The following is a 25,617-nucleotide window of genomic DNA, read 5'->3' as shown; positions in this document are numbered from 1 at the left end:
TCTAAAGTGTAGACTGTAGTGTTAGGAAGAAACTACTACAGGATTTGGGCTTTGGTTGGGTGGCTCTGGGGAGAGTTTAAGGATCTGGGAGTTTGCTCTAGAGTGGGTGCTGTCAGGAAGCAGGGACGATCCTAGGATCCGGGCTCTTAATAAATCTTATCTATACGGAGGACAGACTGGAGAGAAGCTAAGGCTATAATTGGTACAGAAGCAGCCGTCACTCTCATTCGCCCAGAGAGGGATAGATCTGGCATCTTGTGGCCTGGACCACGTTCCTGTTTAGTCTTGTTCCATCACCGTCCCGAGCGGCCTCGGCTGATGCTGCTGTTCTGTGACATCGTTATCCCATCGGGAGAACAGCAAGGCCAGCTGACTGGGCCGGCTCAGCAAGTGTACGTCTGGGGTTGCTCCTCTCTTTCTCAAAGCTGTGAAGGTTGTTTGATATTCAAGGTGGAAGTAGGGTCTAGGAAAAAGCAAAACTTGACCCTGACCAGCTTCGGAACGTGATCGAATGTCAAAGGCACAACCTCTCCTGGCTGCCTTTATGCCTGGACCTGGCTGTTTCTGGACTACATCTTGGACAGCTGAGAACTCTTCCCTGTTATTTTAAATAGCTTCATTGAGATATAGTTCATATGCCATAAAATCCACACGTTTAAAGGGTACAATTCAATGGCTTTAGTATGTTCACAGATAATGTGCAACCGTCACTACTATCTAATCCCAGAACATTTTCTTTTCTTTTCTTTTTTCTTTTTTATGGCTGAGTTGTACAGCTTGCAGGATCTTAAGTTCCCTGATCAGGGATCGAACCCAGGCCCCAGCAGTGAAAGCACTGAGTCCTAACCACTGGACCGCCAGGGAATTCCCAGAACATTTTCATTGCTCCAAACAGAAGCCCCTACCAGGGGTGAAGGCGGGGACGGGATAAGTTGGGAGATTGGGATTGACATATACACACTACTATATATAAAATAGATAACTGGGACTTCCCTGGCGGTCCAGTGGTTAGGACTCTGCGCTTCCACTGCAGGGGGCGTGGGTTCGATCCCTGGTTGGGGAACTAAGATCCCACATGCCGTGAGGTGTGGCAAAATAAAATAAAATAAATTAAAATACAATAAAATAAAAAATAACGAATAAGGACCTACTGTATAGCCCAGGGAACTCTACTCAATACTCTATAATGGCCTATATGGGAAAACAATCTAAAAAAAGTGAATATACATATATGAATAACTGATTCACTTTGCTGTACAGCAGAAACTAACACAACATTGTAGATCAACTATACTCCAACGAAAATTAAAAAAAAAAAGAAGCCCTGTTAGTAGTCACTTCCTATTTCCTCCACCACAGACCAAGGAAACCACTAATCTACTCTCTGTCTCTATGGATTTGCCTATTTTGGACATTTCATATAAATAAAATCATACAATGCGTAGCCTTTTGTGACTGGCTTCTTTCACTTAGCTTAATGTCTTCAAGGACAATCCTTGTTGTAGCAGGAATCAGTACTCTATTCCTTTTTATGGCTGATAATGTTCCATCGGAGGGATAGGCTACATTTTGTTTATCCATTCATCCATCAGTGAACTTCTGGGGTCAATAGGCTTTCCCTGTTGTTTGCTTGTGGTAAAAACAGTACTTTCCTTCTGGAAGCTCAAGCCACTTCGTAGGAACCTTTACCTCCTCATAGAACTCCTTGTTTCTCAGAGATGAAGCGGCTCCAGAAGAGAGTGGGAAAGAAAAAGGAAAAGGGCTGGAATTTCCTGGCGGCCCAGTGGTTAAGACTCCACGCTTCCAATGCAGGGGGCACGGGTTCAATCCCTGGTCGGGGAACTGAGATCCCACACGCTGCGAGGTGCGACCAAAAGTAAAAAAAAAAAAAGAAAAGGGAAAAGGGCTTTATCGAGCCGAGAAGCTCACAGCCATTCTGTGTGCCAGTCCCACGTGCAAAGATAAAGTGCGGTCCAAAGTGCAAAGATAAATTAGGACAGGAGACGCTGCCCTCAAGGGGTTCGTAGTCCAGTGAGTAGAGAGGGTACATCTGTTGTTTCGCCTGTCAGGAGCCATCCTATTTTTCTGATTTTCCTTGGGGGAACCACCCTTCTCTTGCTCTCTGGTTCCCAGGAAGGAGAAACCAGGGCCTGACCAATCAGCACCGTCCAACCTGTGGGGCTGGTGGTTCTCTCAGGGGTGGGCATTGACTTCAGACAGTCCAATGAGATGCCATCACACTTTTACTGGACCTCTTGAAAAAGGCAAATTTTTGTTTTGGTTGGTTGGTTGTTTTTTCCTATTGGGTTACTGAGGAAATAGGCTGGAAGCCTGGGGCTGTTGGTGGCCATCTTGCCATGATCTGGGGAGAGCCAGTCTGGGTAAGAAGTCAACAGGGAGGAAAGCAGGGCCAAGAGACGGGAGAGCAGACCACATCCTGGGATGTCATTTGAGCAGCTGGACCAAGCTGTGCCTTATTCTTTGCTACCTCTAGGCTTTTCAGCTATGAACCAATGATTTTTAAGAACTAATAAAAAAATTAATTGCGGCAATGGTTGCACAACTCTGTGACTATAACTGAAACCATTGAATTGTACACTTTAAAATGGGTGAATTATATGGTATATAAATTATATCCGAATAATAAAAAAATGAAATAACACAAGGTAAGGACTATGATAGAACCATTCACAGGATTTTATTGAAACCCAAAGTAAGAACAGGTCAGTCTGTGGAAAGGAGAAGGCAAGCAGCCTTCCTGAGGAAATATTACTCCATTTTACAGGTGAGGAACTAAAGACCCTCCCAGAAAGGAACTGTGAGTATGAGCATTTGAGTGAGTGACAGGGCTAAGAATTAAAGGAATTAGTACATTCTAGCCCATGACCTAGTCTCTGAAAACATAGTATCTACTTATGTGCTGTCAAAATTTCTAAGCCATGCCACCAATTAATTGACCTAAATTATTTTAAAACATTTATAGCATCGAGCCTGCTCACCACAGACATCTCCAAACAGACATGGGGGAAGTCTCTGTAGCTGTAATGTCTCTTGTTTTGGATTTCCAGAGTTTGTTAAAACTCTTCCACAACTCAAACTGGCTTAAGCAAAAAAGTTGTATAAATAAGAAATCCAGCATGTGGACTTCAAGCACAGCTGGATCCAGGGGCTCAGCTATGTCATCTGACTTCTGCTGTTCTCTGCCCCTCAGCTCCAGGTTTGCACCATGTTGATGTCACTCTCATGCAGGCTCTCGACACATGGTGGCCAAGGTGGCATTCAGGACCTCTAGGATTGCACCCTACCTGTTCAATGACCTCAGAAAATTCAGTGGATTTCCATTGCGTATCATTGGCTCAGCTTGGGACACATGCCCACCCCTGGACCAATCACTGTACTTAGGGACATGGATGTTGCTGATTGGTCAGGCTTAGCGCCAGAGGCTGGGGGCAGTCCATCTGAGTGGCATGGGATAAGATAGGAGGGAGGAGAATCCTCTTACAGAGGGGAGAATGGATGTTGAGCAGACAAAGTAAAAATCAATATTTAGTTTGGGACCAGGGAGCTGATAGTACTTGCTCACACTGTAGAAAAATAGCCATCTGACAAAGTTGATATTAAAAACTTTCTTTCTAATACTTCAATTTCGCCTTCATGATCTGGACTATCCTTTTCTTTTCACTTAATTATCCAAATCTTCAAGTAGTGTTCCTCCCTCTTCACTAATATCCTCACCAGTGGCTCCTAGGATCAAGAATGGCCCCCTTCTGGGACTTCCCTGGCAGTACAGTGCTTAAGCCTCTGCGCTTCCAATGCAGGGGGTGCAGGTTCAATCCCTGGTTGGGGAGCTGGGATCCCACATGACGCGTGGCATGACCATGAAAAAAAATAAAAAGAATGGCCCCCTTCTGTTCTGTAGCGTTTTCTACTTGGATTACCCCCTTCAGCCTGTAATTAATTACTTCCACGTATTGTTCCCTGTGTGTATGCAGAACCCATCACAGGGGCCCAGGGTCATGTGACCCAGCCTTCACAGTCAGCCACAGCCTCACATTTAGACTTTTCATTTTTACAGAAGCTAATTTGCCATTGTGTTTACCATTCAGGACAGGAGTTTGTATCAGTCAGAAAATAGAACTCACCAGAGGTCTTTCCAACAGAAAATTTTAATGTAGGAAACCGGTTAAACAGATGCATAAGTTATCTACTGCTGTGTAACAAGTTGCCCCAAAACTAAGTGGCTTAAAACAACAATAATCATTATCTTTCTTTTTTAAAAAATAAATTTATTTATTTTATTTATTTATTTTTGGCTGTGTTGGGTCTTTGTTGCTGCACGCAGGCTTTCTCTAGTTGCGGCGAGCGGAGGCTACTCTTCGTTGCAGTGGACGGGCTTCTCACTGTGGTGGCTTCTCTTGTTGCCGAGCACCGGCTCTAGGCACGTGGGCTTCAGTAGTTGTGGCTTGCAGGCTCTAGAGCGCAGGCTCAGTAGTTGTGGTGCATGGGCTTAGCTGCTCTGAGCATGTGGGATCTTCCCGGACCAGGGCTTGAACCTGTGTCCCTTGCATTGGCAGATGGATTCTTAACCACTGTGCCACCAGGGAAGCCCATAATAATCATTATCTTTCATACTTTCTGTAGATCCGGAATTCAGGAGAAGTTTGGCTGAGTGGTCCTGGTACAGGATCTCTCAGGAGATTGCAGGCAAGATATCAGCAGGGGCTGCAGCATCTGAAGACTTAATTGGGTCTGGAGGAGCCACCTCCAAGATGGAGCCCTCACATTGCTGTTGATGGGAGGCCTGAGTTTCTCTCCGTGTGGGCGTCTCCCAGAGCTGCTTGAGTGTCCTCATGACATGGTAGATGGCTTCCCCCAGAGGAAGTGAGTCAAGAGAACAAGAGAGAAGACAGCAGAAGCCAGAAGAACTACAGTTCTGCAGCCTGTGGAAGGAAAACCACATTCACATAGAGATTGACAAAATGAAAAGGCAGAGGACTTTGTACCAGATGAAGGAACAAGATAAAACCCCAAAAAACAACTAAATGAAGTGGAGATAGGCAACCTTCCAGAAAAAGAATTCAGAATAATGATAGTGAAGATGATCCAGGACCTCGGAATAAGAATGGAGGCAAAGATCGAGAAGATGCAAGAAATGTTTAACAAAGACCTAGAAGAATTAAAGAACAAACAAACAGAGATGAATAATACAATAACTGCAATGAAGAATCAATAGCAGAATAACTGAGGCAGAAGAACGGATAAGTGACCTGGAAGACAGAATGGTGGAATTCACTGCCATGGAACAGAATAAAGAAAAAAGAATGAAAAGAAATGAAGACAGCGTAAGAGACCTCTGGTACAACATTAAATGCAAAAACATTCTCAATATAGGGGTCCCAGAAGGAGAAGAGAGAAAGGACCTGAGAAAACATTTGAAGAGATTATAGTCGAAAACTTCCCTAACATGGGAAAGAAAATAGCCGCCCAAGTCCAGGAAGTGCATCAGGTCCCATACAGGATAAACCCAAGGAGAAACACGCAGAGACACATAGTAATCAAATTGACAAAAATTAAAGACAAAGAAAAAGTATTGAAAGCAACAAGGGAAAAAATGACAAATAACATACAAGGGAACTCCCATAAGGTTAACAGCTGATTTCTCAGCAGAAACTCTACAAGCCAGAAGGGAGTGGCACAATATATTTAAAGTGATGAAAGGGAAGAACCTACAACCAAGATTACTCTACCCAGCAAGGATCTCATTCAGATTTGATGGAGAAATCAAAAGCTTTACAGACAAGCAAAAACTAAGAGAAATCAGCACCACCAAACCAGCTCTACAACAAATGCTAAAGGAACTTCTCTAGGCAGGAAACACAAGAGAAGGAAAAGACCTACAATAACAAACCCAAAACAATTAAGAAAATGGTAGTAGGAACATACATATCGATAACTACCTTAAATGTAAATGGATTAAATGCTCCAACCAAAAGACACAGACTGGCTGAATGGATACAAAAACAAGACCCATATATATGCTGTCTACAAGAGACCCACTTCAGACCTAGGGACACATACAGACTGAAAGTGAGGGGATAGAAAAAGATATTCCAGGCAAATGGAAATCAAAAGAAAACTGCAGTAGCAATACTCATATCAGATAAAATAGACTTAAAATAAAGAATGTTACAAGAGACAAGGAAGGACACAACATAATGATCAAGGGATCAATCCAAGAAGAAGATATAACAATTATAAATACATATGCACCCAGCATAGGAGCACCTCAATACATAAGGGAACTGCTAACAGCTATAAAAGAGGAAATTGACAGTAACACAATCATAGTGGGGGACTTTAACACCTCACTTATACCAATGGACAGATCATCCAGACAGAAAATTAATAAGGAAACACAAGCTTTAAATGACACAATAGACCAGATAGATTTAATTGATATTTATAGGATATTCCATCCAAAACCAGCAGATTACACTTTCTTCTCAAGTGCACACAGAACATTCTCCAGGATAGATCACATCTTGGGTCACAAATCAAGCCTCGGTAAATTAAAGAAAATTGAAATCATATCAAGCATCTTTTCTGACCACAATGCTATGAGATTAGAAATGAATTACAGGGAAAAAAACATAAAAAACACAAACACATGGAGGCTAAACAATACATTACTAAATAACGAAGAGATCACTGAAGAAATCAAAGAGGAAATAAAAAAATACCTAGAGACAAATTACAATGAAAACACGATGATCCAAAACCTATGGGATACAGCAAAAGCAGTTCTAAGAGGGAAGTTTATAGCAATACAAGCCTACCTCAAGAAACAAGAAAAATCTCCAATAAACAATCTAACCTTACACCTAAAGGAGCTAGAGAAAGAAGAACAAACAAAACCCAACGTTAGCAGAAGGAAAGAAATCATAAAAATCAGAGCAGAAATAAATGAAATAGAAACAAAGAAAGCAATAGCAAAGATCAATAAAACTAAAAGCTGGTTCTTTGAGAAGATAAACAAAATTGATAAACCTTTAGCCAGACTCATCAAGAAAAAGAGGGAGAGGACTCAAATCAATAAAACTAGAAATGAGAAAGGAGAAGTTACAACAGATACCACAGAGATACAAAGCATCCTAAGAGACTACTACAAGCAACTCTATGCCAATAAAATGGACAACCTGGAAGAAATGGACAAATTCTTAGACAGGTATAACCTTCCAAGACTGAACCAGGAAGAAATAGAAAATATGAACAGACCAATCACAAGTAATGAAATTGAAACTGTGATTAAAAAATCTTCCACCAGGGGCTTCCCAGGTGGCACAGTGGTTAAGAATCCGCCTGCCAATGCAGGGGACACGGGTTCGAGCCCTGGTCCAGGAAGATCGCACATGCCGTGGAGCATCTAAGCCTGTGCGCCACAACTACTGAGCCTGCACTCTAGAGCCCATGAGCCACAACTACTGAAGCCTGTGCGCCTAGAGCCCATGCTCTGCAACAAGAGAAGACACCGCAATGAGAAACCTGTGCACTGCAACAAAGAGTAGCCCCTGCTCTCCGCAACTAGAGAAGAGCCCCCACGCAGCAACAAAGACCCAATGCAGCCAAAAATAAATAAATAAAATAAATTTATTTTAAAAAAATATGGCTTAAAAAAAAATCTTCCAAAAAACAAAAGTCCAGGACCCGATGGCTTCACAGGTGAATTCTATCAAACATTTAGAGAAGAGCTAGCACCCATCCTTCTCAAACTCTTCCAAAAAATTGCAGAGGAAGGAACACTCACAAACTCGTTCTAAGAGGCCGCCACCACCCTGATACCAAAACCAGACAAAGATACTACCAAAAAAAGAAAATTACAGACCAATATCACTGATGAATATAGATGCAAAAATCCTCAACAAAATACTAGCAAACAGAATCCAGCAACACATTAAAAGGATCAAACACCATGATCAAGTGGGATTTGCCCCAGGGATGCAAGGATTCTTCAATATATGCAAATCAATCAATGTGATACATCATATTAACAAATTGAAGAATAAAAACCATGTGATCATCTCAATAGATGCAGAAAAAGCTTTTGACAAAATTCAACACCCATTTATGATAAAAACTCTCCAGAAAGTGGGCATAGAGGGAACCTACCTCAACAAAATAAAGGCCATATACGACAAACCCACAGCAAACATCATTCTCAATGGTGAAAAATTGAAAGCATTTCCTCTAAGATCAGGAACAAGACAAGGATGTCCACTCTCACCACTATTATTCAACATAGTTTTGGAAGTCCTAGCCACAGCAATCAGAGAAGAAAAAGAAATAAAAGGAATACAAATTGGAAAGGAAGAAGTAAAACTGTCACTGTTTGCAGATGACATGATACTATACATACAGAATCCTAAAGATGCCATCAGAAAACTACTAGAGCTAATCAAAGAATTTGGTAAAGTTGCAGGATACAAAATTAATGCACAGAAATCTGTTGCATTCCTATACACTAACAATGAAAGATCAGAAAATGAAATTAAGGAAACAATCCCATTCACCATTGCAACAAAGAGAATAAAATACCTAGGAATAAACCTACCTAAGGAGGTAAAAGACCTGAACTCAGAAAACCATCAGACACTGATGAAAGAAATCAAAGACGACACAAACAGATGGAGAGATATACCATGTTCTTGGATTGGAAGAATCAATATTGTGAAAATGACTATACTACCCAAAGCAATCTACAGATTCAATGCAATCCCTATGAAATTACCAGTGGCATTTTTTACAGAACTAGAACAAAAAATCTTAAAATTTGTATGGAGACACAAAAGACCCCAAATAGCCAAAGCAGTCTTGAGGGAAAAAAACGGACCTGGAGGAATCAGACTCCCTGACTTCAGACTATACTACAAAGCTACAGTAATCAAGGCAATATGGTACTGGCACAAAAACAGAAATATAAATCAATGGAACAGGATAGAAAGCCCAGAGGTGAACCCATGCACCTATGGTCAACTAATCTATGACAAAGGAGGCAAGGATATACAATGGAGAAAAGACAGTCTCTTCAAAAAGTGGTGCTGGGAAAACTGGACAGCTACATGTAAAAGAATGAAATTAGAACACTCCCTAACACCATACACAAAAATAAACTCAAAATGGATTCGAGACCTAAATGTAAGACCAGGCACTATAAAACTCTTAGAGGAAAACATAGGAAGAACACTCTTACACAAATCACAGCAAGATCTTTTTTGATCCACCTCCTAGGATAATGGAAATAAAAACAAAAATAAACAAATGGGACCTAATGAAACTTTAAAGCTTTTGCACAGCAAAGGAAACTACAAACAAGATGAAAACACAACCCTCAGAATGGGATAAAATATTTGCAAATGAATCAACAGACAAAGGATTAATCTCCAAAATATATAAACAGCACATGCAGCTCAATATTAAAAAAACAAACAACCCAATCCAAAAATGGGCAGAAGACCTAAATAGACATTTCTCCAAAGAAGACCTACAGATGGCCAAGAAGCACATGAAAAGCTGCTCAACATCACTAATTATTAGAGAAATGCAAATCAAGACTACAATGAGGCATCACGTCACACCAGTTAGAATGGGCATCATCAGAAAATCTACAAACAACAAATGCTGGAGAGGGTGTGGAGAAAAGGGAACCCTCTTGCACTGTTGGTGGGAATGCAAATTGATACAGCCACTGTGGAGAACAGTATGGAGGTTCCTTAAAAAACTAAAAATAGAATTACCATATGATCCAGCAATCCCAGTACTGGGCATATACCCAGAGAAAACCATAATTCAAAAAGACACATGCACCCCAATGTTCATTGCAGCACTATTGCATTAGCCAGGTCATGGAAGCAACCTAAATGCCCATCGACAGACGAATGGATAAAGAAGATGTGGTACATATATACAATAGAATATTACTCAGCCATAAAAAGGAACGAAATTGGGTCATTTGTACAGACATGGATGGATCTAGAGACTGTCATACAGAGTGAAGTAAGTCAGAAAGAGAAAAACAAATATTGTATATTAACGCATATATGCGGGGCCTAGAAAAATGTTGCAGATGAACCGGTTTGCAGGGCAGAAATAGAGACACAGATGTAGAGAACAAATGTGTGGACACCAAGGGGGGAAAGTGGTGGGGGGTGGGTGGTGGTGGTGGGATGAATTGGGAGATTGGGATTGACATATACACGAATATGTATAAAATAGATAACTAATAAGAACCTGCTGTATAAAAAAATAAATAAAATAAAATTCAAAAATTCATAAAAAAAAAAAGAAAAAGTCAGAAAAAAAAAAAAAAGAGAGAGAGAGCGAGAACAAGGGAGAAGCAACAGTTCCTTTTCTGACCTAGCTTTGGAAGTCACAGACTGTCACATGTTCCACATTCTCTTAGGCAGAGGTCAGTCACTAAGTCAATTCTGCCTCCCATTCCAAGGGAGGGGAATCAGGCTCCAATTATATATATATATATATTTTTGGCTGTGCCGTGCAGCATGTGGGATCTTAGTTCCCCGACCAGGGATCGAACCCGTGCCCCCTGTAGTGGAAGCTCAGAGCCCTAACCACTGGACCGCCAGGGAATTCCCCAGGCTCCACCTTTTGAAGGGAGGAGGATCACGGAATTCCTGGATACATTTTCAAACCATCATAACAGTCAATGATAGAGCTGAGTAACCCAACAGGATGGTGAGACAGTGCACAGATTAACAAAAGCAGAAAGACACCAACCCATTTAGGACTAGAGAAAGGAAGGGAGGAATTAGGACTATCAAAGCTCAGGACCCAGGACCACCCAGTGGAAACGGGACCTTCAGAGGAGCTGGAGCCTTGAACATGCAGTCACTAGCGGAGGTGCTTCCCAAAGCAGTGAGGGAGACAAATACTCTGGCTTCTTCCTTCCTCCGCCCTCTAATCTTCCGCCAGTGCCTGGAACCGGCTGAACCTACCAGGAAGCAGAGTGAAAGGGAGCCTGGGAAACAGATTTCCTTGTGATGCAGAGGTGAGCAGAGAGGGCTGGGATGGGGCTGAGATTAAAGGCCTACCACGGAGTCCCCCAGAACAGCTTATTTGATAAAGTGCTGATACTGTGGTCAAACTTGTATTGAATTTTCATTATTTTTCTATATCAATATTGTTTTTAATAAAGTGACTTTTAAAAAAATTTTTGGTTGTGTTGGGTTTTCGTTGCTGCATGCGGGCTTTCTCTAGTTGCGGCGAGCGGGGGCTACTCTTCGTTGCGGTGCGCGGGCTTCTCATTGCAGTGGCTTCTCTTGTTGTGGAGCACGGGCTCTAGGCGCACGGGCTTCAGTAGCTGTGGCATGCGGGCTCAGTAGTTGTGGCTTGTCGGCTCCAGAGCGCAGGCTCAGTAGTTGTGGTGCACGGGCTTAGTTGCTCCACGGCATGTGGGATCTTCCCGGACCAGGGCTTGAAACTGTGTCCCCTGCATTGGCAGATGGATTCTTTTTTTTTTTTTTTTTAATTTATTTATTTATTTTTGGCTACATTGGGTTTTTGTTGCTGCGCGCGGGCTTTCTCTAGTTGCGGTGAGCGGGGGCTACTCTTGGTTGTGGTGCGCGGGCTTCTCATTGCAGTGGCTTCTCTTGTTGCGGAGCATGGGCTCTAGGCGCGTGGGCTCAGTAGTTGTGGCACACGGGCTTAGTTGCTCCGTGGCATGTGGTATTTTCCCAGACCAGGGCTCGAACCCGTGTCCCCTGCGTTGGCAGGCGGATTCTTAACCACTGCGCCACCAGGGAAGTCCCAGAACTGACATTTTAAAGCTGAAAATGAGGGACTTCCCTGGTGGTCTAGTGGTTAAGACTCCGTGCTTCCACTGCAGGGGGCACGGGTTCCACCCCTGGTTGGGGAACTGAGATCCCACACGCCGTGTGGCGTGGAAAAAAAAAAAGTGAAAAGAAAAATGAAAGAAAATTCTCTAGTCTCCTTTACTCTTTCCTAATGTTAAAAAAGACTTCTGTGGGACCAGAAGGGACAGGGAATGTTAATACCCAGACAGCAGAAAGCTGATTTAGCCTTTCTGTGGAAACAGCCTTTGTTATTCTCTTTAAAACTTGTCAGCATTGGAGAACTGACTATGCAACTGATACAAATCCCTCATCACTTTCTAACCTGGTTTCCTAGTCTCTGCCACAACAAGCCTCTGATTCCAAGAAGAAATAATTTATCTTGTCCACTCTATGTCCAAACAAGAATGTGTATGTGAATGTTCATAGCAGCTTTCCTAATAATAGCCAAAAAGTGGATACAACCCGATGTCCATCAATGGGTGAATGGGTAAACAAAATATGGTCTATCCACATAATACAGTATTGTTCTGCCATAGAAAGGAATGGTATACTGACACAGGCTGCAACATGGATGAACCTTGAAAACATTATGCTAGGTGAAAGAAGCTAGTCACAAAAGGCCACATATGTGATTTCCTCCAAATCCATAGAGACAGAAAGTAGATCAGCCTGGGTGTGGGGGGGCGCGGTATGGGGAATGGGGTATGACTGCTAATAAGTCAGCGTTTCTTTTTGGGGTGATGAAATGTTTTGGAACTAGACAGTGGTGATGATGGCTGAACAACTCTGCGGGTGACCTGACAAATCCAGAGAGCTTGTAGTTCTTTGAGTTAATTTGTCTTCAGATCCTGAAATATTGTTGAAAGATACTTGATGAGTAATTATGACAAGGATGCTAAAAAGAAAAACCTGGGCAAAGAAGAAAATATACCATGTAGTTGACAGATTTTATAGCTTTGTGATTAGAGTTACTTTTGTCTCTTTTCCAATTTTTGACAGCACCATTACTTTTATAATATAACATATAAATTTATAGATGACTTCTGGCTGCATCTTTGGTTTGGCCACCACGTTTTCAAAAATTGGAGTTGAATGTATTTAGATACAGTATCTATGCTTCAGTTTGCCACAGTCCTCCCTACTCCCTATTGCCTTAAGCTGATGCCATCTCATATAAACTGCCTGATCCCTGAAGGCATTTGAATTTGGGTCCCATGACTTACATAATAAAACCCCCATAATATACAATTCACTGTGGTCCACTGAGATGCTAAGTGTCCACATTTTAAATCCCTGACATGTGGAGTTAGAATATTAATCAGTTTGAAAATGAAAATTAACATTTAACATCCAGATAAAAACAGAATTGTTCTTGGTACTTTTCTACAGAGTTGGGTTGCTTGGGAAGTCAAAAAGGCTATATTTGTCAGTTTAATTCACTTTAATAGGAAACCTCTAAGGTATTAGAAGCAGAGATTTACTATAGGGAAAGAGTGGCTTCTAAATGGGCTGGTGAGGCTGGAGAAGCAAGCTGTAGGCTGAGCCTCCCTCCAGTGAAGGCTGCCAGGATAACGCTACAGAACTGACCTGCCAGGAAAAGCAGGGCCTTTGCCATAGTTTGCAAGGTGGGGAATCAGGGGACCATTACTAGAACTCTGAGTTCAGTAACACATTGTCACAGCCAGGAACCTTCCATCACCCTAGCTGCACCTGTTTCTTGACACCTGAGTGGGAAACTGGATACTGGGCCACTACTGCCCCCTATTGCCTGATAGCCTTTGAAGAAATAATCCCTCACACTTGCACAGCACATTTTTGTACATACTGTCACCGTATCCTCATGATAACTTTACCAGATGAGCAAAGAATGTGCTGGCATATTTTTTACAGATAGGGAAATTAAGGTTCAGAGAGGTGATGGAACATAATTAAGGTCACACAGCTATGTGCAACACTGGAGTAACAACCCAGATCTCATCTTCAGGCCAGTTCAGTGAACTTGATATGTCAGCTAACATGTCATGAGTGAGGTTTTTTGTGGCCCTATGCTACAGCCTAAGAGCATAGTACACACATGCCAGGACTAGTGCCTCATGAGTGACACAGACTGGTAAATAACAATAACTCAGTAGGCACAAATCTGCCTTGTAAGCACAGAGGAAGGGTCTAGTATTTGGCAGAAGGAGGTCTGGAGAGGACATCTGAGTTGGGTTTTGACGGATGAATAGGAGTATAGGAGGAGGCAAAGAGTGGAAAAAAATTGTCTTAGTAGCTGGCAAGAGCTAAAGGGGTGTGGGGTGTCAGCAAGACTTTGGGGAGGTGAGAGACTTCTAATTTTGGAGGATGTAGACAAGGTAAAGGTTTTTTGTTTTTTTGCAGTTGTATTATACACATACAGTAAAATACTCTTTTTACTCTTAAGTATACAGCTTCTTGAGTTTTAAAAAAAGCATACGTAAACACTCATGTACCCATCATTTAGGTGACGATATAAAATATTTCCAACATCGCAGGAGGTTTCCTCGTGCCACTTCCCAGTCTATACCCGTCCCCACCCTTCCCCAGTCGGTTGTTGCGAGGTGAGGGGAGGCTAACATAACATCTCAAGTCCTTGGCTTCAGCCCCATTCCTCCTTCCACTCCTTTGCTGCCTCCAAATCTTTCGCCGTCTTTATGGATAATCCTAAGAAGGTCTTGCATGGGGCGGAAGAGGTTTCTTGATACTACCGCTTTCTAGTGTGCTCTACGGAAACTTAGGTTGTACGCGAACGGGGATAGGGACGCGGACGATGGTTTCTGGTCCTTCGGAGCCACCGTCCAGGCTCGGGCCGCGCAGAGCCGCCTTGTCCCTCGGCAGCCGCCGTGCGTCCTTTACGTGGCAGCTACCGGCGCCCACCAATCCACGGCGCCCGCATCAGCCCCCTCGGGTGGCGCAGCCGGAAGGGGCGGAGCTGAGGTGGCGGCGGCTGAGACGACAGCGGCGGCAGCGGCGACGGCGGCTCTGGAGGCCGCAATCCCGGTCCTGGCTTCGGCCCCAGCCCCACCATGGTGACGCTCGCTGAGCTGCTGGTGCTGCTGGCCGCCCTCCTGGCCACGGCCTCGGGCTACTTCGTCAGCATCGACGCGCATGCCGAGGAGTGCTTCTTCGAGCGGGTCACCTCGGGCACCAAGATGGGCCTCATCTTCGAGGTGGCCGAGGGCGGCTTCCTGGACATCGACGTGGAGGTGCGGGCGCGTTGCCCGCGGCCGAGGCGGGGTCGCGCGGCCGCTCGGGGGTTGTCGGCACCCGGGGCCCGCGGGGGGGGCGGGACATGGAGGCCGCTGTCCGAGTACTGGGAGGGGCCCGAGCCGCCACCCGGCGACCCCCTAACGGCCCCTTTCCCCGCGCCCGCCCGGATTCCGGGCTCCGCTCGGGATACGGAGCCGTTGCGTGGTTGCTTTGGATTCTCAACTTGAACGGCGGGTTCCCCTTGGAACCTCTCGCCGAGCTTTGTCGACCAGGCGCCGCGTGTCAGCTCCGGGCCCAGGAGGCGCTTCACAGTCGCGTTTAGCTGGTGGCAGGTCTCGATCCGGTCATCAGCTGCTTCCCTTCATAGCGCGAATTAAAGTTGGGACGTGGCATGGAAACTTTTGAAAAAGTAAATCGGAAGCTATGGAGGAGTGCTAGGCAGACGTTCGCGTTGTGTTTGCCTTTATTTTTCACCCGAGTTAACTCGTTCTTACACAAACCTCCGGATACCTCGTTTAGCCATCTCTGACTAGGAGAGTGGAGTTGGGTCGTGCAGTTTAGAAGTGACTGCAGCGTAGTGTCTGTAGAAAACGGAAAATTATTTTAAGAACCTAGCAGTCCCTAAGATTTCTCCGGTGTCTTTTTTTAAGCCCAGGGAGTGACTCGCCTCTGACTTTTTTTAGGAAACCAGATGTAATTACTATTTAAATTCACCTGTTAGCATGATTAATTGGGTCTAAGGATTTTCCATCTGACAGTGACCATCAACTGAGCAGGACATAAATCGCACAAAACAAGTGAAGTCCAGAAATAAGGAGATGATGGAAGGAATGACTGTTAAAATTAGCTAAGATCTTAAGACATCAACTATTTCAGTCTGCAAGTTTTACAGGTGGCACGGGCTTCATAAGAGGAACTGACTTGAGCAAGGCCGAACAGCTGATTTGTAACACACTGGGGTGAGAACATGGGGCTCCCAATTTCCAGCCTAGTCCTTTCCCTTAGGCCTTCAGGCATCTCAGATAAAGCAGATTCCTTTACCGGCAGATCAACCAGGAAAACCTAGACGTGTAGCTTGCTCAAAACTCTTAGTTTTAAAGAGATTTGTTTTTTTTCTGGTTTTGATATTAACAGCTGCATGTTTGCCTGTTTGTTGGTGGTATTGGGCCACTTGAAGACAAGTGTAAGGTGTGTTTCTGGGGGGTTTACATTTAAGTTGGACAAATAAGACAAATGTAGTCACGTAGACAAATGTAGAGTTGAAAGGTGTTCAGAGAGCCTTGTTTCTTAAATGGGAGAACTGCAGCCTAAAGAGGTTACTGTCAGTAACTGAAGTGGAGCCAACGGCAGGTTACATTTTCTTAGAGAATGTTCTATTGCCAACAGACATCACTTACGATTTTAAATCTTTTGAGCTATCTCACGCATTTCTCTCCTGCTTCCAGATTACAGGGCCTGATAATAAAGGAATTTATAAAGGAGACCGGGAGTCCAGTGGGAAATACACATTTGCTGCTCACATGGATGGAACATATAAGTTCTGTTTTAGCAATAGGATGTCCACCATGACTCCAAAGATAGTGATGTTCACCATTGATATTGGGGAGGCCCCCAAAGGACAAGACATGGAAACAGAAGGTGAGATGAGCATTCAGAAGATTGATATCACATTCTAAGAGTTAATATTAATTCTGTACATTTTATCCACCTGAGTGGAGTGTTTGATATCTTATTTTAGGTTCACTGACTGTATTTACGACCAAAAACCTTTTGTGAAGTATACTTTTTATTTATCCAGATCTCCTAATTAACAAAAAGAAGTTATTGGAGGTTCATGTTTATATTTTACTTCTTTACAATTGCCATTTCAGGCAGCTTTTCTTAGTCACTTGTGCTGTTGTAAGCATGTAGGTTACATGTGGTTTAGGTTGTTTGTTCTGTTAATTTGCTTACTCTGGTATATACATATTTAGTTGCTCATTTGTATACATGACTAGTTTAGCTAAACTCTTTGTATGTGTGTGTTTATATCTTACACTCTTCTTCAGGTGGTGGAGATACCTGGGATGGTATGTGGATTGATTTTTGACAACATCCTGTCTTTCTGCATATTTTTGTTGGCTACTGTCTAATTTCTGCTTTCCTTCTTTCTAACCTCAGTTTGTTAGCATGAGAGTGTTTTTTGTTTTTTCTCTTAGTTAAAAAAAAAAAACCTACAACTAATTTAGAGTTTTAGAGTGGTTGTTTTTTGGTGGTTTTTATTTGGTTACAGGAGATACAGGTTAGGTCATTTGAAACTTGGTCAGATGTGAAATGCAGTTCTAGGAGCCATGTCTAGATAAGGTGACAAAAGCTTTGTCAGACATATGTTGTAGTTGGATTAATTTTTATTCCTCAACTGACCAGCAACGAACCCTAAATTGATTCTTCTGGATAAATTGCTTACCAGGAACCAGCACATAAGGATTTTTTTTATTGTTTTGGAGCACAGTACGTTTCAGGATTTTTGGAAACTAGTAGTAGTAGTAGTAGTTTTAATAGTATTTCATAGTATTAATGTGATATCATTTGACCTAGATAGTGAGCACTTAGTAGAGTATTTACATAAAGAAGGTGAACTGTTTTTCGGTGTTGAAATCTATAGAATTTAGAGAATCATACTACCAAGAAATTTCTGTGCTTGCTTTTCAGGGTCATTTGCAGTTCAGGACTTGGCTAATTCTCAAGGAGAATTAGGAGTTTTGAAGGGCTTTGACTTTGTTCATTTTCTGGAAATTAGTCCTTTCTAAATAGTCAGAAAATGTTGGCTGATGAATGTGAATACTCTTCGTAAATCTTTTAACACGATATTTAAAATTCTCGCTTTTGCTTGTTAATATCAGTGAATGGCAGCTATAAAATCAAGCTTTCCTCTAAAGCAGTGGTTCTCAGGTTAGGATTATTTTTGCCGCCCAGGGGACGTTTGGCAGTATCTGGAAACATTTTTGATTCTCATGGCTGGGTTGGTGGTCGTACAATGCATTGGACAGCTTCCCACCACAAAGAATTATGTGGTCCAAAATGAGAAGCCGTGTTCTAAAGGTTCCACCTAGTGCGTAGGCTTCTGACATGAAGCTAGTGAGGGATCATTTGTGATTCCAGCCCAACTACCTTAAAATGGTAGAGGCTCTTGGTTTCTCTTAAGAGATGTAGGATTATCTGTGGCAATTTGGAATTCAAGATGAGGCCCAATCTTGGGCAGTCCTGAAGAAACCCCTCCGATGCAGTCTTCCCTTGTGGTATATTTTTTTCATACCTGTTTGTTCATTATCATAATACAGCACTACCTAGAAGCATACACTTATTTTTCAGAACTGTTAGTTTACCTTGCTAAAGAGAATACCTGCTTTTAAGCTTTGCGCGGCTGAGAGCTTGTTTCTTCACTTGCAGTGCCTGCTGTTTCCCACTATAGTGAAATTATTGCTTTGACTGTAATAGAAGAATGTTGAGTTGGTGTGGATTTTCCTCAGAACGTCTTCATGTTTTTCTCTGTTCAGCTTCATAAAGATTAAAAGTCAGTTTTGATACTACTCCTAAATTAACATTAGAGTTACATGATTTTTTAAGAGTAGATTTTGATTTAGTTTAAATATTGTTATTTATAGGATTATTATTAGGGTTTTGTTTATTTTATGTTTTGTGGCAGCCCCTCCCCACCCCCCCGCCAGTCTTTTTTTTTCTCCACTATGGTTAGCAGTGGGTTTAGTGAACTTCACTTAGGAATTCCTTGGAAGACATTTCTTAGAGTTGTAGTCCTTAAGTTAGTAAACGTTGTATAGTATGTTTCCTACTCTGAAAAAGGTTTCTCTACTGGGAATGAACTTTAAAAAATGCTTTGAGAATTAAATTGTCATCAGTAGTCCCAAATGATGTCTGAGCCATTTCTTAAAAATATCTTCTTTTGGGGCTTCCCTGGTGGCACAGCGGTTAAGAATCCGCCTGCTAATGCGGGAGACACGGGTTTGAGCCCTGATCCGGGAAGATCCCACATGCCGCGGAGCAGCTAAGCCCGTGCGCCACAACTACTGAGCCTGCGCTGTAGAGCCCGCGAGCCACAACTACTGAGTCCGTGTGCCACGACTGCTGAGGCCCGCGCACCTAGAGCCCGTGCTCCGCAACAGGAGAGACCACCACAGTGAGAAGCCCGTGCACCGCAACGAAGAGTAGCCCCTGCTCGCCGCAACTAGAGAAAGCCCGCGCGCAGCAATGAAGATCCAACACAGCCAAAAATAAAATAAATAAATTTTTAAAAATTAAAAAAAAAATAGTTTCTTTTGTATGCTTTCTCTGGAGGAATTTTTTTTTTTTTTTTTTTTTTACTGCTTTATAAGTATTTTTCAGAAAGAGATTGCCAAGTATGTGCTAATCTGTTTTCAAATCCTTTTCTAGCTCACCAGAACAAGCTAGAAGAAATGATTAATGAGCTCGCAGTGGCGATGACAGCTGTAAAGCATGAACAGGAATACATGGAAGTTCGGGAGAGAATACACAGAGCAAGTAAGTTAATGCTTTGACTGGGGGCCATGAATTGGTGATGGTGTATTACCCAAGAGCTTGTATTTTCCTCATTTGGAAATTTTGCAAACATAAACATACTAAAATATTGACTTAAAAAAACATCTATGCAAAGATATTTTTTGAGTATACGTGTTTCTTTGTAGAGCTTTGTACTAGACTAGTTTATTATTGGGACATTCATTCTGAACCAAACATTAAGAGTTTAAAAAAATGTATGGTCAGCTAGGGAGTAAGCTAATGGTTTTCGTAAAGCAGAAAGGAAAAACTGTAAAATGGATATTGCATTGTTTTTTTTTTTTTAACTTTTTATTTTATATTGGAGTATAGCCAATTAACAAAGTTGTGATAGTGTCAGGTGCACAGCAAAGCGACTCAGCCATACATATACACGTATCCATTCTCCCCCAGACTCCTCTCCCATCCAGGCTGCCACATAACATTGAACAGAGTTCCCTGTGGTGTTGCACTGGTTTTAAATCACACATCTGAAACTTTTGTGCCAGTGTGGTCAGTGTTATATGCTGAGGCTTAGCTGTTTTTCTAAAACCTAAGGTTTAGTCTAGTTAAAATAGAAAGCATTAAACCATGAATAGATGTACTCACCAGGTGAAGATCAGTTTGGGCTCCCAAGTTTGTAAACTGGGAACTGAGAATGTATTAGTCTTCAGAAACATTGATAATTGGAATCCCGTCTTAGGAAGCAAAAGCCTGTTTTAGCCCAGGATGTAGCATTAATTATGTTGCTTTTGCATTTAAAATTAAGAGGTACCATATTGACCCACAGACCAGATGACCATATTTTAGATCCAGGTCCACACCCATTCAGTATCTTCATCCTCCAGGTTGTCCTTGGGGCTAGACCTCACTGGGAGCAAGCTCGTCTGTAAATGCAAAGTGGCTTATGTCTGGAATCTTCGTTTTGAAGTTGAGGTAGGGAGTGGAGAGAAGAGCGACTCAAATAGATAAGAACAGGTTGAATTTCTTTAAGATGTGATTTCTGTTCTTCCCACACTCTTACATCTATTCTTGCTGCTGATGGAAAGGCCCCTTTAAGACCTAGAGCGCAGACTTCACCTCTCCTTGGGAGAATAATGAGTAAATGTAACAGACTGTAGAAGTGCCTCTGTTCTCCCTTTTTTGGGATGGAATGGGGCCTGAGATGGACCAAGGCTTTTATGCATACTCTCTTGCCTCTTCCACCATGGTTCCTTCTCCTTGCCTGCACTCTTGATCTCCTCACCCTCTGGAATCCCTACCTTCTCTCCCTCACCTGTTGGTTATTTTGCTCCCAGGTTGGGGCCAGCCCATTCTGGGATGAGAAGGGCAGTGAACAAAGTGTGAGGACTCAGAGTTTTCACTGCTTTGCAGTTTAACTAGTTCAGGCCAGGTGGCTTAAGGAAATAGGAGGTTCTTGCGAACACAGCAGCCAGAGGAAGCACCAATCTTCCAGTCTATGGAGACATCCAACCTTATTCTCTCGTCGTTAATTTGAATGGAGATACTCTTGTATTTGTTTCACAAACAAAGTAGAATTTTAGACATTCAGTTTAATTTCACAAATCAAATAGTTCCCACAATGTTGTTTGTTATTTGTACATCTTCCTATAACACTGGCTTCTCAGAGATGGCTCTAATGAGACTTTTTTTTAACACTACAGTATTGTAATAGCGCTGTGTTGCTTTTAGATCAGGCTAATGTGTGAATGGCATGAGTACAGCGTCTTATATACACACATTTTCCTAGATGGTTACTTTCCTATGTTAGTATGCTTCAGTGTGTTCTGTTTAAGCTTAAAGATGCATTTTTCTATAAGTGAAGGGAGAGATAAATACTTCTTTTTATGTGGTTGCTTAATATTTTGAAGTATTTGCTCAGCCATTCCCCTTTAAGACAAAAATTTTAAGATGCTAGTCATTCAGTTATGCTAGAAATTGGTTACTAAGTTTGCAGCAGAAATAAACTTCATGCCATGGAATTAGCACTAAAATGTAAGTGTTGGTGGTTTTTAGAGTTCTAGTTAATGTTCTTGGGCATGTGTCTGTTTTTACTCTGGAAAAAAAACCCACTTTTTTTTCTTGAGTAACTACAAGTTATCTTTCTGGAAACATTTAATTGCTTTTCACTTCTTTCTGAGTGATCAGTCCAGTATTTATTGCAATTCTAGTTTATCTTTTTATAAATGGTGTACATCTGAAAATACGACAGTCAGTTATTCATCTATATTACTGTATTGCTCATTATTATTGTTTTTAGTATTGGCCATTTGCAGAAAAATCAGAAACTACCCAGTGCTTTTAAAAAGTTAAGGAATTTGATCAGGAAATTGAAAGAATGTGATATAAATTGAGTGGAATAAATTAATATAGTCACGGCTGTTCCTTTGATGATCAAATTCTTAGCTTAAAAATGGGGTAAATCATGAGACTAGTTCAGGTTTGTCTAGTAGTAGCTGCCAGTATTGGTCCATGAAACTGAGAAACCTCACCATCTAGAACAGATGCCAAGTACTGTACATAGTGCTTAGTAAATATTTATTGGATAAATGTTTAAAGAGAAAGGCACTTAGACTGACACATTTTGACTTGTTAGGTAGTGCTTTTTGGTTAACTCTGTGATCTTGAAATAATCTCTTGTTGTTTTTTTTTTTTAAGTCAATTTTCTGATTCAGCAAAAAGGATTGTAATGCAGGGACTTTCTAATGTGTTGAATTGGGTTTTAACCCTAGACTGTGACCTTGGGCAGGTCACTTTTCCTCTCTTTTCTCATGCATAATCAGATTGGGCTTGACTGAACTCCATGAATCTTTAAGATCTCATCTAAATCTAAAGTTCTCTGCTTCTAAGTACGTTAAGTTGCTTGGGGACAAAAGACAGAGGTATTTAGAGTACTGTGAATGTTGTGTGAAGTATTACTCTCACATGGAGTTAAGAATAGGGGATAATTTATGATGCCTATGCTGTTTCTTTTTTTTTTTTTTTTTGGTTAAATTTTGTTTGTTTGTTTGTCCTCAACAGTCAATGACAACACAAACAGCAGAGTGGTCCTTTGGTCCTTCTTTGAAGCTCTTGTTCTAGTTGCCATGACATTGGGACAGATCTACTACCTGAAGAGATTTTTTGAAGTCCGGAGGGTTGTTTAAAAAGCCTTTTCCTGATGATCCGAAACTCATAATTCACTGTTTACCAAACATCTTGGTCATAATAATGTCATTAGTTTCTACGTTTTTATTTCTAAACTGTACATTCACAGCTTCTGTTTCTTTGTGATTAATAGATATTGGGGGAAAACACTTTTTTAGGAAAGTTATAGTGAAAATTTGACATGTGATTGGCATTTCATATTTCAGTTCTTTCTCCATATACAGGTCCTTCCAGAACTCAAACACTGTAAGTGGAATATAGGTGTATAGTCCTTATTATATCTTCTTTCCTTTTGTTTTCATAGTAAAATGCAGTTTGTTCAGGATAGTACTTTACTGATAGTACTTTACTAAAAATGACTGCATTCTTGGGATCCCTTATCCTGCAGTTCAGGTCATTAAAGGTTCATTTTGTTGTTGAGTCCTTATCAGAAACAACAATCTGAATCTTGACATTTTCTGTCCAGCCTAATGGCAGAGCTCTGTGACTAGAGTATGCTACCAGGTTGGTACTTTTATACTTTGTCTATCTTGTTTTTGCTTTAAAGATAAGACTTAAACCAACAACCTTTTTCCCCTTTAAAGTTTTACTTTGAACCTTAGAACTCAATCACCTCCACTTAAAATTGTTGACACAAGCAGCTAATAACCATTTTTTGGTTTCTGCCTAACCTTGTAAGAAGTCTCTATTAAAGCCAGTTCTCCTGGGTGTTGCAGTGAACGGTGGTTCTTTTTCTTTCTATGCTGGCACATCCACTTTCTCTACTCTTGGCACGGAGGAGGTATGCATTCACATAATTGGAAAAATCTGGATTTCTGAAGCCAAAGGGTTAAAAGCCTCTTGGATTTCTTTGCAGTGATATACAGCCACTATTTTATTTTTGATCAGTGGCATTTTGGCCACTGTTTAATTAGTGTACTGAGCATTACTGTCAGTACTAGGGTGTTTGTTTTTGTTTTTCTTGGGTCTTTCTTTTTTTGGCACATGTGAATTTTGTTTTGTATAAAACGAAATGACTTTCTCTTGGCCTCTGATGATGGGTTTAAAATTAAAGGAGCATCTAGTTTTGGTGTGGGGATCATCCAGGATTATGTTGTGACTGATGTACTTTTGTTTTGGATCTTTGCAAGGGGAAAGCTACAAGTAACGAGTTTTATATAATTAATTTAAATTTGTTACAGGTTTTCATGTTCAGGACAAACAATTTTTCAGCCTTGGGTGAAAATACTTGCAACAGTTTAAGGTGACTGTGTTTTACCTTAGGACAACTGTTGCATGCCAATTTGTGTGCGTGTGTGTGTGAAAACACTTCAAAATTGAGTTAAAAGATGTAAATTTAAAATTGGTTGTGTATCTAATCTGCCCCAGGTCCAGTAAATAAACAATTCTTTTAAAAAACAGTCTTGGTATTCTGTGTTTTATATATTAACGATTAATTCACATTTGTTAAATACCAACTTGCTAATCATATTTGAAATGAGACATGTCGTGTTTTCTGAGTAATGATGCCTGTTATAAATACCTGTTACTTTTTATGTCTGTGAACTTGAGGATAGTAAATAGGAACCTAATTTTAGGTTTCCCTGTGTGATTTCTTTGAGGGGTCAGTGTTATTAACATCTTAAGTATTTTTTTCATTGGAAAAAAAGTTTGAGTTATTTTCACTCAACCACCTGGTTTGTGGATGTGGGAAATAACTTTAAAAGGGATTAAATGATTTGCCCAAGGCTCCCAGATGAAGAGTGATTGATGGGACCAGAATCTAGATCTCTGCCTTTAGAAATGGTTCCTCTTCCTCTATTACACTAAGGGCCTGCTAGTAATAAAAGAAACTACGGTTTATCCAGCACTGTGTAATGTCCTGGCCCGATGCTAAGCGCTTTACATGGTCTGCCTCATTTATTTCTCAAAACATCCATTACCTTGGGTGCTATTATAATCCTCATTATGGAAATAAGCAGGCTTGGAAAGGGTCCCCAGATCAGAAAATTAGTAAGTAGACCCCAAAATGAAATGCAGCTATGTTCTTTCCTTCTGTCTTTGCTTTCAGACCTGTTTGGAAGTCCTATTTTATAAAACAGTTGTCAAAGGCATTTTGAGGATGTGACGATGGCATTAAAGTGAAAATGTTGCCTTAGGCTTTCCTCTTTCACTTTCTAGTTTGAGATGACTGGAATTTGCACAAGTACTGTCCCCATTTATTCATTCCTAAAATATTTGGGTGACTGCTGTGTGCAACCAGTTGTAGGCACTGAGATAAATAGAACAGAAAAATTCCCATTATCGTAGGATTTACCTTTTAGAAATTATATGGCATATTAATGATAAGTGATATGGAGGAAAAATAAAGCAGGGTAAGTGGATTAGGAAGGCATCACTGAAATGATATTTGAAAAGTCCTGATAGATGTAAGGGAGCAAGCCAAGCTAAAGGTATGGGCCCAGCTCATAATAGCTGGTCAGTAAAAGCTTGCTGAATGAATGTACACGTGCACGAGTCAATCCAATGGTGAACCCAGGAATAAGCTGCAGTGTTCCTGTTTAGGTCTCTGACCTCACTTCCTCGGAAGTAAACATTTATTATGTAGTAGGCAGTGGATCCCCACCATAACCCTGTTTTGCATATTTGGGGCTCCCGAGCTGGGGTACATTTCTGTCAACTCCCTCCAGACCCACTGTCGTTTGGCCAGGACGCGGTGTTGTGCAGCCACCTGCCTCCGACTGGCAGGGAAAGTGTGAGAGCCGCGGCAAAATCCCTCCCGCACAAATGCCTGCTCGACGTGGAAAGGCGCTCCGAGCCCAGGTGGCTGCGCTGGACGAGTGGC

At 41.6% G+C, this 25,617-nt stretch overlaps 1 protein-coding gene across 1 annotated transcript; it reads left to right on the top strand.

The window, feature by feature from the left end:
- The first annotated feature begins 14,804 nt into the window (after positions 1 to 14,804).
- TMED2 (transmembrane p24 trafficking protein 2) lies at positions 14,805 to 24,193 on the top strand. The gene is made up of 4 exons (XM_068562696.1): positions 14,805 to 15,091; positions 16,541 to 16,733; positions 19,524 to 19,631; positions 22,668 to 24,193. The coding sequence occupies exons 1-4, from the start codon at positions 14,912 to 14,914 to the stop codon at positions 22,790 to 22,792; spliced, it is 606 nt and encodes a 201-aa protein (XP_068418797.1). The 5' UTR covers positions 14,805 to 14,911; the 3' UTR covers positions 22,793 to 24,193.
- The last annotated feature ends 1,424 nt before the right edge of the window (positions 24,194 to 25,617 follow it).

This window comes from Eschrichtius robustus, chromosome 14 (assembly GCF_028021215.1).
Source record: "Eschrichtius robustus isolate mEscRob2 chromosome 14, mEscRob2.pri, whole genome shotgun sequence".
NCBI classification, from domain to species: Eukaryota; Metazoa; Chordata; class Mammalia; order Artiodactyla; family Eschrichtiidae; genus Eschrichtius; species Eschrichtius robustus.
This window is presented reverse-complemented; position numbering and strand designations above follow the sequence as displayed.